This window comes from Grus americana, chromosome 1 (genome assembly GCF_028858705.1).
Source record: "Grus americana isolate bGruAme1 chromosome 1, bGruAme1.mat, whole genome shotgun sequence".
NCBI lineage: Eukaryota > Metazoa > Chordata > Aves > Gruiformes > Gruidae > Grus > Grus americana.
In genome coordinates, this window is record NC_072852.1 from 85,297,048 (window position 1) to 85,310,058 (window position 13,011).

The 13,011-nt window shown below is 39.0% G+C and overlaps 1 protein-coding gene across 2 annotated transcripts in view; it reads left to right on the forward strand.

The window, feature by feature from the left end:
• The window catches only part of TULP3 (TUB like protein 3), a 35,497-nt gene that overhangs the window by 20,029 nt on the left and 2,457 nt on the right, over positions 1-13,011 (forward strand). For both annotated transcript variants that reach the window (XM_054807685.1, XM_054807694.1), the window contains 8 exons: positions 962-1,124; positions 3,069-3,245; positions 5,078-5,205; positions 7,002-7,199; positions 7,704-7,816; positions 8,211-8,325; positions 10,100-10,198; positions 12,415-12,586. In XM_054807685.1, coding sequence (XP_054663660.1) covers positions 962-1,124; positions 3,069-3,245; positions 5,078-5,205; positions 7,002-7,199; positions 7,704-7,816; positions 8,211-8,325; positions 10,100-10,198; positions 12,415-12,586 — 1,165 coding nt within the window. The remainder of the gene's footprint in view (positions 1-961; positions 1,125-3,068; positions 3,246-5,077; positions 5,206-7,001; positions 7,200-7,703; positions 7,817-8,210; positions 8,326-10,099; positions 10,199-12,414; positions 12,587-13,011) is intronic.

A 13,011-nucleotide genomic window follows, 5' to 3' on the forward strand; every position in this document is an offset into this window, starting at 1 on the left:
ACCATTCTTTCCTTTCAATCTTGAATTATATGGAACAAAATTTGCAAGGTAGATAAATTTTCCTTTTACTGGATCAGTCCTATTTTAATGACTGTAATACTTCTCCCTCTCTCCCCCCCACCCCCGGTCTTATCTTTCAACATTGGTTTCTGGGAACTATTTGTTTTGAATTGTCCCTATAAGATGATAACTTTTGAGACAAAAAAGCCTTTTCCTTTGCAAGTCCTGACTTGCTTTTGCTGCATTGTGACAGCATTTATAACTGCAATGGCAGAGTGAGCCCTGATTAATGATTTTTAGAAATGTTATGCTAATACAGTAAAAGATATAATTACCATGTAATGCATTTTCAGATAGTATTGGAGAGAGTTCTCTTAATGTAAAGTTAGCGTAATTGTACAAAACAGGGAGGAAAAATTATACATTCCCTGTATTCACAGGAAGTTGTCCTAAATGATGGAATGTTTAGTCCAGTCATAACTCCAGTAGAAAGAGCAGAGAGTCCTTATGAGCTGTTTTGTCTACTCTGTCAGCTTAAGTAAGTAGGATGCATGGAGTAATAAAATTGCATGAACATGCTGTATATTATAACATTTACTTTGAGGTTATATTATATTGGATTATAAATGACTGGTGAATTTGTCTATTTATAGTAAGGATTGCCACAGTTTAGACTGGATGAAAGGGGTTAAAATTATCTGCTGATGGTCTCAGGATAGATCAGAAAATAAGCAGTTGTCCACATCACCCATCAACCACTGATGGAGAATCAAAGGCAGTGTCTCACTCCAAAGACACAGTAATATCTGTGTCTAGGATTTTTGTAAGAGATTACAAGAGTATTTCAGCTTTATTGGAGATCCTGATCAGTGACATGTCATTGCCAATGGCTGAGGCATGGTTTTGGCCTCTCTGAATGTGGTTACTCATCCTTATTTCATACTTTTTCTTTATTTCACAGAGAGCTCTTCTAGAGAAGAAACAGAGAAAGAAACGTCTTGATCCCTTGATGGTACAGCCAAATCCTGAGGCAAAGCTGCGTAGGTCAAAGCCCAAAGGGTGTGAGGAGCAGACTCCTTTAGTAGAAACTCCTACCCTTTTCCACAGTGATGTTATGTTACATGGTAAGTTATCAACCTGATTGCAACAAAGTTCCCCAAAATGCCACTGCATGCATTTTATGTCACAGATGAGCACCTACATTGCTGTGACAGTGGTCAAGTGATAAACAAGATTGATTACACACCTTTCTATGTACAAAAGTAGAATTGTAGTGCAGTATGGTTGAGCAATACTGAACTGTAAAAACAAACAAAAACCTTACCTTGAATTTTGTGACAGCTGAGAATCTTCATGTGCCTTTGAGTAATCTCTCCCTTATGTTAGGCTAAGAAGAACTGTAGAAATAGTTAGGGACTTCTATAAAGTTAGGGAGATACAAAAGTAAGAGAGTCTTCTGAAGCTGTAGGATAAAGAAAAGGAAATAACCCAGTAGTGACTGCCTGTACTTTTCTTCATGGTGTCATGGTATACTCCATCTCAAGGTTGCAGATGACTGAATGATAAAGTAGATAAGAGAAAAAAAAAAAAAAAGTCTTATGAATACTGAATTAGGTTCCTGCTGACTTTTACCTCATCTGTTGTTTTCTGTGAGCTTCAGGGAGACAACTGAAACATAACAAACAAGCTATAGTGATCCAGAAAGTCACAAGCACAAAGTGATATCAGAGCCAAAAGCAATAACTCAGTAGTTTCAGATCATTACAGTGAGATAGTGACCATTCTGTTAGGAGTGAAAAGAAATACAATAGTGAGAGCCTTAAGACTTCCATGTCACAGGGAGGAGAAAAGAGTAGCAATGAAACCCCTGTGTTCCAGTGGAAGTGTCAGGAAGTAGTTTATGAGACCCAGGGTCCCATCAGCCTATCAAGAAAGTAACAGGAAACATCCTAAGGCTTTGAGATGCATGTTGTTGCAGGATGTTATAATACCACCATTATATGAATAGGGAATTAATGTGTAGAGTAGAATTTTAAAAACCCGAACAAACCAGTGTTACCTGGTTTGAAGATCACATTTGGAACTATGTTATCCCCTGTCTTTTGAATGTTTTTCTTGTTCTCCAGATGTCTTTCAGGATAATAGGATGGGGAGGAGAGTGGTGATGTGGATGGTAGCATTTATGTGTTTAAAATCAGGTGGGAGAAACCTGCTGTTAAAAGACACTTTCAAGTCAAAAAGAGAGTGGGAGAAGAGATTGATATAACTTCTGAGTTAGGAAACTTCAGTACTGCTGAAACTCCAAGAAAGAAAAATGAAAACTAACTGGTCCCTCACTAGCTTCCAGAGTTCTGAAGCTTCCTCAGTACTAACAAATCCTGTTAAGGAGTGATAACAGCAGTAAACATGTCAGAAATCTGATGACTTGATAAAGCAGTAAAGTTTTAAGAAAGAAAACAGTGGGAAAGCAAGAAATCTGAAGCTGGAACTACACTTACATATTGTGTGCTACACAAGTGTGTATTAAGTATTATGCCAAACCCTGACATCAAGACGCTTCCACCAATTACAAAGTGCAGTGCACAGCCGTGTTGCATGTTTAAACATGGAAATTTAATTTCTACCAAAAAGATAGAGGGCATCCATTTACAATTTTTTCTGCCTGTGCATGTAGATATTTTTATCAAATTGATTTGTGATGTTCACTATAGAGCATGCACTTATTGGCACAGGAGCAAACAAGGAAAATACAGTAGTTTCCCATGAATAAATTGAAGGATATCAATGTGCATGACAAATACAACTTGTTTTAATTGCTTAAGCCCTTAAGTAGATACAATCACTGTATTTATAAATGGAGAAGTTGATGCCTGATATGTTAAAGTAACAGGCAGTCTGTACCAGTCAGGCCTGACTCCTCCCAAATCTTCTGACAAAAGTTGAACAAGTGTATGTCAGTAGTTTAAAGGGATGCTTGAGCAATGGAATATGAAAAGAACCACCATCCTGGAGTGCATCTTTAGCCATAAAAAATAGACTTTAGCATTCTGTTTCATTTTGGTCTGCAGGCATTGATGGACCAGCTGCTTTCCTGAAATCAGAAGTGCAAGATTTGGGGACCAAACTCCAAAGTCTCTCTGCTGGATCTTCCAAAACAGAAGACAATGCAGATCAGGAAAATGATGGAGAGGCTCTAACAGACACAGCAGGCAAGCCAGATTTGCAAGAAATCTTACAGAAACGAGGTAACTGTTGATAATGGGCAAAGGTCTTTTTTTGGGGGCTCTTCTACTTCTTAAAAAACCTAAAAAATATGAGGAATCATAAAACCAAGTGTCTGTAGGATATTACTTTTAAATGCAGAGCTAGTAGATTCTACAGCATGTAGATATGGAGAACTGCAGTTCCTTCTTCTGATATTAATTGTAATATACCAGTTATGTTTTAAAGATTTATCAATGTGCTGTATAATTTCTGGCCTTTCCAAGGCAGTTGGTGACAAAATGCTGTACTTCATATTTTGCTAAACTTCGGGGTACTTTTATTCAAGATATATTATATCTGGATATGATGCTTGAATATTTTCACAACAGCAGAACCCTCTATAGCCAGTAAATGCTGTAATTTAACTGTTTAGGAGACTAACAGGAAAGGTGTTCTTCCTGAATCAGAGGCTGTCACAATCAACAAACAGTTTTAGAGTTTTATATTCAGTAGTTCTATCCCATTGAGTAGTTTCCCAGTGGAATGTCCATTTCTGCCAAGTATCTTACGTTACTGCCAGTACCACAGGAAACCTTTTTTGTTGCATGCAGCCTAAGCACTTTGCAGCAAAATAATGGCTAGTGTTTAATGTGGTACACAGCTTGTTTTTATTTTGCAGAGCCTGTCTCCTAGAATGTTTCCAGTACACTTTATGTATTAAGGTACTGCCATATGTAGAAATATTTCCATTCAGTTGTCAGATGCAACAGCCGCTTACGTATGGGTAGCAACACTACACAAGAGTTAGGAGAGAAAGCAGGAGAGAATATCCAGAAACTTCCAGGGAAATTAGTGGAGGTAGAGTATAAACAGTGAATTTTTAAATTGGCCGGAGTACTAAGGTTAACGCCTTTCCTCTTTCCAAATGTGCTTTGGGAAGTATACTGACAGGCTGTTAATACTACATTTCTCTGTTCCATCTGAGACAAAGAACTTCCAGCAGTGCCCCTTCTATGTAGTGCCATGTTGGAGCACTGTTATAATATTGGCTCTCAAAAAATAATTCAGCTTAGCAGGCTGAGTGTGCTCATTTTCTGTAGTGCTTTGTGTGCTTTTCCATACAGCCAAATTAAAGAATGGAATCACAGAACAAAATGATGCAGTTCCAAGTGGAAGGAAACATCAAACAGTGATGTGTATGGAAGTTCTTTATAAATGTCTTTATCCAAAGTTATTTTAGTTATATCTACGTAATCTCTACGTAACTGTGCTTAGGTTAAGATTAAATAAATAAGTCCTGGAACTATTCAGTCTGTGCTTCCATTTTAAAAATCAAATCATTAGTAGTATTCATGAGACCTGAGTTATTGCTACTGATGAAAGAATAGGAGAGGCTTTTACTGAAGAATTACCATACTCCATTTCAGTGTGTATGAGACTAAGGGGAAATGGTAAAGGATGTAAAGTGTACAGATTCCAACTTACGGGATAGGCGTCAGTATATTGATCTGGATTTCTTTTTTTTGTTCTTAAGACATAGAGGGCTTTTTTGCGTGAAAATAGGCAAAATTGATTCAATGACAGCGTATACTAAGCAATATGTTACGTCATGTAATATCATGTAAAATCTGTATTAATAAAAGCCTGACAGCTGTGTAATCATCTGCACGGAGACAGCTGCAAAATGTCACTAGGGGTTTGAATTACAAGGCTTGGGAAGCAATATAGCCCATGAAGAAAATCAGCAGTTGAAACAACAGAAATTAATTAAAAGAGAGAGAGCAGAATAGCTACGCGAGAGTCATGTATGAATTAGTGATGCCTTGAACTCATGACACCGTCTTTCAGAATGCTTGATCCTGTATTCTGATAGGAATTTCAGGCAGTTTGAATTTTGATGAGGATGCAGAAGAGGAAGAAGCTAGTAAGAGACTAGAATCTCATTCACCATATCCTGAATCTGAGAGGCCTAGCTCTGCAACCAGCGAGAAATCTTTTGCAGTAAGTATCTTGAAATCCATTTCTGATAAGGGCTGGGCACATGCTTGATTTTAGTACTAACCCTTTGAGCACTGGCTTAAAATACAGTAGTTGCAACTGCCCTAGCTAGCATATTAATCCCTGAAGGCAGAGGAAGGTCATGATTGTCAGGTTATCTGACTGAAGGGCCAGTGAGTTAAACACAAAGACTCAGTAATGATCAAAGGAACAATGGTGGGCAGAGGAACCCAAGTAGCCTAATCAGTTAAGATGGGAACACAATGAATCAGCTACTCCTATGACTCTCAAAGGAGACAGATTAGGCCGTTGTCTCAGGTGTAAAATTACCAGATGACTCAGAGAAACTCTGAAATGCCATGCAAAGTTAAAAGGGATCACTGCCTGAAGGTTTATAGCATTTATTGTGGGATGCAGGTGGGAACAGAATTTTGGGATGGAACAGAGAATTCTGGGATTGGACAAAACTTTTTATTGGGTGTTTAGGGGAAAAGAAAGGTGTCAATGTGGATCAGGGAGTAATAAGCATGGGAAAATAGGGAGTAAAGGGAGTAAAAAGCACCAGAGGCATGTAAACAGCTGCAAGACAGTATGCTTGTCTGGCCAAGCCTTGTGCCTGATTACTGCAGCATGTCCTACCATCTTCTAAAACTCTGTTCCTAACTATTTCCTGTGTGAATGTGTTCTCGTGTGTGTGTGTGTGTGTGTGTGTGTGAGAGATACACATACATGCATACATATGCTGACAAACTATATGCTGGACTAGCCAGTGAGTTGGAAGAGACCAGCATCAAGAAGACCCAGGGACTAAGCTAGTGACCATATAAAGGGCATAGGGGTTGGTTATGGATGCTGGACAGCCTTAAAAGTCTATGCTACTAGTCAAAAGACCCTGCGAGTATATTTGTGAGGTTACTGTGTATATTGTCCTACACTAGTGGGTGAGTAGTACAAGAGGTCTGAGTGTTAGCTACTTGGGAGACTGGGCTATGGATGCCAACTACTGGAGATACCAAGTCGGGGGTGCTGGGGAGGGGTGAGAGCCACTAGTGAATTTCAAGTCTGTGTGTGTGTGTGTTTCTGTGTGTATTCACTCAGACTTCCTGCTGGCTGTACCTGGGAATGGGGATAAACCAGCAACCACATTTCCAAGGCCTGGTAAGGGAGCAATCTCCTGGGTTCTACAATCCACAGGATTCAGCTACCTCTAAGAAAAAATGCCTTTAATGACCTATACCAGATTTCCATTAGAATTCCAGTTCCTTTGGTGACCATAACTTGCATCCTGACAGTACACATTGTTCTAAGGTTGTTTTAGCATTTAGTTGAGATGGTTCCACTGTCAGGTTACACTGTTTCTGCTACTGTTCTGAACCAACATAATGTCAGTGCTCATTTCAGTCACAAAAATCCTAGCCTGTAGCAAAAATCCTGCAGCATTCATCAGTCCACCTTATCAGGCTGCCTTATTTCCCACAGAGTGTTTGAAGTTCTAAAAGCAGACAGGCTCTTTGCTTAGAATATTTACAGTATCTCATCCTATTTTCCCCTTCCTAGCAATTTACTCATCTCTGGTTAATGGGTACTTTTTCTCCCCGCCCCTTGGAGGACTAGTCTTTCCTCAGAGTAAAAGTCTTCAGCCACTTTCTTCAGAGAAACACAGGTGGTCTCTCATTTAACTTCCTTTTCCCAAGTATCTCCTTGAGACATGAGATCTTCTGTTTCAACAGACCTTTCTTGGGGAATACCAGAGCCTCTGATCTGATGTTAATTTGCTAATGTGATGGTTCTTCCCACAGGAAACAGGTGCTTCCTGTAGTCCATCCTCTCAGGCAGATGCACCGCTGGGAGAAGTAGAGAACTTGGAGGATTTTGCATTACGCCCTGCACCCCGTGGTATTACAGTCAAATGTCGAATCACTAGAGATAAGAAGGGAATGGACCGGGGCCTCTTCCCTACTTATTACATGCATCTGGAAAGGGATGACAACAGAAAGGTATTGGAAGCAGCACACAGTATCTTGGCTATTGTACTCCTACTACAGAATATTTTTGGTGTAAGGGAGAGCTTCTGGTAAGAAACCAGAAGCTGAGAGGAGAGCCAGCATGCAGATGAGGACAGCTTATATTTGGCCAAGGCACTAAGGAGGGAATTGGCATGTTTAAAAGCCATAATACAATGAAAGATGAAATTAAAAAAGTATAAAAATGTCAAGGATAAAGAAGAGAAGGGAGATTGAGCTGCTCCAGAAGAAAAAGAGGGAAGACTAGAAAGGACAGTTGCATTAAACCTAGGCTGCCGAGTGAGCTGTTTGGAGGAATAGGATTTCAGGGTGTGCACTTGTGGAAGAGACCAAAATTGTGGAGACAGTAGTAATGGCACAGAATAAAAAAGGGAATGGATGTGGGAACTGGTGAGATAACAGTTTGGATAGCAATGCTGAGTAATGCCTCTGCCTTCTTACAAAGCTCCTGTCTTGATCAAAGTTTTGTATTTTCAGACATTCCTTCTTGCAGGGAGAAAACGAAAAAAGAGCAAAACATCCAATTACCTCATATCAGTTGACCCAACTGATTTATCCCGGGAAGGGGAAAGTTTCATTGGAAAACTCAGGTGAGAACCACAGATGAAAACTACAGACAGGAGAGACTGGATTTTCATTTCAATTAAGTTGGGGTTATGAATAGCAATCTAATGTCAATTCAGAGAGAATGAACTCTCATCATCCTGCTTAATGTAATCTGTATTCACTTGGGTTGGCAAACTTTCTTCAGCATTACTGTTCACTGTGGCAATTCAGGGAAGGAATTCTGGCTTGATGCTTTCCAGGATAGGTTACAGGCTCAGTTCACTACGGGCACTTTGCAGAAGCTCCTTACTGAGCTGGCAATAGGAAAATTCAGATGGCAGATGTGTGTTTTCACTGTGCTATACAAATATCTTCAAAAGATGACAAAACTTTCCACTGATGTGTCTCTCTCTCTGTCTTTCCTTAACCTGACATTAGGTCAAACCTCATGGGAACTAAATTTACAGTCTATGACCATGGAGTTAGCCCAGTCAAGGCACAAGGTCTAGTGGAAAAGGCTCATACAAGACAGGAGCTTGCAGCTATTTGTTACGTAAGTAGTGTCTCTCCCCTTTTGCCCCTTTCTTTTTTGTTGCCTGGTTACCGAGGAAACAGGGCTTACAAAATCATGCTGCCTGGCAGCCTCCCTCACTTAACTTTGGAACCAACTGACCCATTTCAACCAGATACAACAAAGGGCAGAGGCCTCAAAGATATGTTCTTACAAGTTTAATGAGGGGAAAAAAAAAAAATCAGTGCCGGGGAGGGACACCCAAACTAACATCCTGACCTTCTTACCTGGCCTGTCTTTTTACAGAACCAAAGGCATTTTGGTTGATAGGAATGAGCTGGTATTATTTCAGTAGCAGCTTGTTGTTGGTAAGGATATGGTTCCAGGGGAAATTGTGATTTGCTAGCTCTGTCCTAGAGATTTTTTCTTCTGGTCTTGTGGGTCACCTTGATCTAGGCTTCAGAGTGAGGAAGCACTTGTGGCCACTCTAGGATTATCTGAGGGTTCTCACATCACATTGTTTCATATTCCAGTCCTGAAGTACAATTTGAGGTTCTGTACAAAATGCTGGCCAGTCAAGTGGAAGGATTTTTACTTTTATCACAGGTACAGCAGCAGAAATGTAAAGGTGCATTAGCTTACTGGAGTATGATCTTGATTTTTTGCTGTTGATCTTAATGGCACTTGGGAAAAAAAAATTGATGCCATAATTCCAGTACTAGCCTGTTTACAGAAGTATCACTGGGTATTTTCTTTGTATACAGTATTCCTCAGTTCCCTACCTAATTGTGCACAGCAAGGTGTCTATATGAGTGCAGCAGATAATAAAGTCAGCTTTTCACATTTCTGAACTTTTATCTACAAGAAGTTCATAAAGTTTATATATGAATAAAATCAGTACCCTCATTCTCATATGTGGCCCTAGATTTTCTGAAGTGAAATAACAGACGTTGCAACTCCAAAGACATTTGTTCTGTGTCTGCAAAATGCACTAACTTGTTAGGAGAAGCTGTATCACTTCTATCAATCAATTCAATACTTCTAAAAGATTCTGCCTTTTTAATTGGTTTTGGGGAATTTTCAAGGTTATCACTGACATTGTTACAGAACACTTTTAAATGGAGCGTTGGATTTTAGTTGACATTATTAAATGGATTGTATGAGAATGCCAAGTCTTTTTTCCTTTGCTTTTTATACTCAATCCACTTGGAGTAGTCTTCTTCAGTACTCTGAAAAAATCTGCTTGTTTTAAGATTGAAGCTTGGACAGATGCCAAATATTTTGCCTTCTGCATCTGTTCTTAGTCATTTATAAAAGAGCATTATTTCAGAGAAAATTGTAGATGTGTTCGTAAACACAAATAACAGCACCTAAAGAAGAATGTCGTTCATTCTTCAGGAACATTTTAGCCTAAATGGTGACATATAGATAACATAGACTCAGGTTTAAAGATATTTGCTTTTTATCATACTTAAGGCTTCTTCACTAGCAAGATTTTAGCATGTTTTTGCCTCAGATGCAAAAACTTATGCCTGGAAATTGCACTTGTCTGATTTTGTTATAAATGTTTCATTAGGATAACATGCTCTAAATCAGGTAATACCATGTATGTCTTTTAACACAGTTCTCAAAATGGGAGGGAAAGCTATTCTCAGTGATTAAACACAGTTGCAGTTAGATAACTTCTACTATAGTTGTAGCTAGCAAATCTCTAAAAACCAATATAAATATGGATTCAAGTTCAGTTTTTCTGTCTTTCCTTCTTTGATATGGAGTATCCTACCTACTGAAAATAATGTCTTTCCTTGTCTTTCAGGAGACCAATGTGTTAGGATTCAAGGGTCCCAGAAAAATGTCTGTGATCATTCCAGGAATGAATATGAATCATAAGCGAATTCCAATCCGTCCACGAAATGTGAGTTACGGAGTTTGGTCATGTGTCTGATTGGAGGAAGAGGTTAAAACTTTCTCATAGAGGTCTGTGTGTTACAGGCATTCAAGGGTTTTAGAGCAAGATTGTTAATACCCAGGGCTTTAGCAAGTATCATGGAGAGTAAATACAATGTAGCCAAAATGTGTTGAATCATTCTTGCCTTGTACCTAATTTGTAGCCTTCTGAATAGTGTTTATATCCTTATTTGTCCTTTGGTCAGCCTAAATATTATTTACTTAGCTATTGCAATGCCTAGTGTTTGTTGTTGCTGTAGCACCTACAACCCCTCAGGAGCGGGACCCTGTTATGCTGAGAGTTGGATGAACACAGAATGAACTTGCTCTTCCCAGGAACCTACATTCTTAGCCAGTATATGAATTACAACAGATAGATAATAAATAGATAAGGCCATATTCTGGTGTAGTAGCAAGAGACTACATTTTTGATCAGAATGTTGTCAGTCTCTTTGTTGAATCACAGAAGAGGAGGATTCTTTAAGAAGAAAGTGGGATGAGGAAAAGGATGGAGTTTTGTGGTGACTATTTGGTGAGGATTTCTCATACATATGGTGGATGTTATAGCTAAAAGCTTACAGAACTGTATCTGAAGATATATTAATGTGCATGATCAAAACCATTCAGTTCCCTTAATGTGGGTTTTATGTTTGGTGTGATATGAGACCTAAAAGGCAGAATGGACAAGTACCAACTGAAAGACATGGTCAGTGTTTTAAGCTAGAAAATGGTATTTGCAGCCATGTTGTGAGTAGACATGAGTAGGACAAGAGTGTATTTGTTGAGATCCAAGAAAAAAATCTTCAAGAGTGGAAATTCAGAGTCATGAGAGCCTGGAAAAGAGGTTTCATTTTGTGAATGGGCAGGAAAATTGTATCTAGAGGTGGTCATTTGTTCATTACCTTTCAATTGGTATTGCCGTCTCCCCTGTCAGTACAATCATGATTCCATGGCCCTGCCTTTTATTTTTCTCCCTTATTTTCCCAAGTATTTTGCTAGCAGGCAAGCATACTGACAGTGGACAAGGCTGAAACACAAAGCTGTTTTGAAAAGCTGGTGGAGCTTTCAGAGAAGGGGTTTGACTTGGTTTCTGTCTTCCTTCTCTGGAGTGTGTTGCTTCCAATTAAGCAATACTGCCTCCACTTTAAAGGAGGAAAAATTGCATCTAAATGCTCTTTGGTGCCAATTCTCAAAGTTCTTTTTGCATTTTTAAAAAAAGTAAATAAAGATAAAAATAAAGATATAAAGTAACTAGTTTAAACTGAACAGTAAGTTTTATTTAGGTTATCCTCAAAAATCTACTATCATATCTGTATGCAATGCTAAAACAGTTACTATAGCTGTGTTAGTCAGACCTCCACAATAGGTTGTTTTCTGACAATTTTTTTCCCATTAAAAAACTTCAGTTTGAATCTTTTTCTTGGGAGTTTTAGCATATATTATTTCAGTTTGAATTTTATTTGTTGCAGAACTTTTAAAATTAAATCATATGTCATGTGTTTCACTCAGTAGTCTTTGCAGCTCCTTGTAATTCATTCTGTTTGTCAAATTTAACATGCCGCTTTACCTCCTTTTTGTATCTTTTTGGTTTTATTTCTCTCTGTTTTTCATATTGTGCATCACTTCTTGAACCCAATAGGATGCCATTTAACCTACTTAAGGCATACTTTCAGCCTGCTGCAGCCTTTGGACTTTCTACTGAAGCACCCCAGGGCCTAGCACTAAAAAGTTAATTGTAGATTATTTTCTTTTGTTTCAAAGTTTAGGATGTTAGAATTGGAAGTTGGATCCAACAGGATCAGAGAAAGCTTATGAGACTCAGAAAGGATTCCTGCCAGCAGGATGGCAATCATCTGTGGCCTGTGAATTGTTCCTTTTCCCATACACACACTTCCTTCTCTCTCACTTGTTTGTTTGTTTGGTTTGGTTTTTTTTGTTTTTATTTGAGTGGAAATATGGTGATAGCTTATTGAGTGGAAAGGAATGCTTGGACTAGGAATTCATGAAAGTATCTTCCCAGTACTTGCAGGAAATTTTCAGTAGGACTGAGTTTAAGTGCTGTCATTGTGTTTCATTAAACAGGGAATGACCTTCAAGTGACAAGAGTGCACACACACGAGAGAGGCAGTACTCAAAAGCAGAGCCATTCCAAACCTGATAAATATATTTCTTTCTTCTGAACAGGAACATGAGAGTCTGCTGTCAAAATGGCAAAACAAAAATGTAGAGAACCTCATTGAGTTGCACAACAAGGCTCCAGTCTGGAACGATGATACTCAATCCTATGTTTTGAACTTCCATGGGAGAGTCACTCAAGCCTCAGTGAAGAACTTCCAGATTGTCCATGACAATGACCGTAAGAATCTGGTGGAGAGTGTGTGGGGCTTATTTGAACAGGGATAACCCAATTTATTTCATGAAGTTTGGAGGGAAGAGGACGCCCTTCCTGGAGAAGGGAGACTGGGTGGAGGAATTCAGCTTAGGATTACTGGGGACTTCTCAACTGTCAAAAAAAATATAAAAGGCTTCCCTTTTTCTGGGGTGGGTGCAGAGACTGTTGTCCATAGCTGCAGCAAAAGAGGGGGCAAATGCAAGCTTCCTGAAGGGAAAGAAAAGGATTAATATGGCTTCTTCAGCCCAGCAAAAGAGTGATTTGAGCTTTCATTCTGAGGAGAAAGGTAATCTCTAGAGTAACACACTCACTCTAGAGAACAGTTTTTAAGGCCACTCTGGTGAGAAAGGATGGATACACCAACCACATATATTTGGGACTGCCAAATG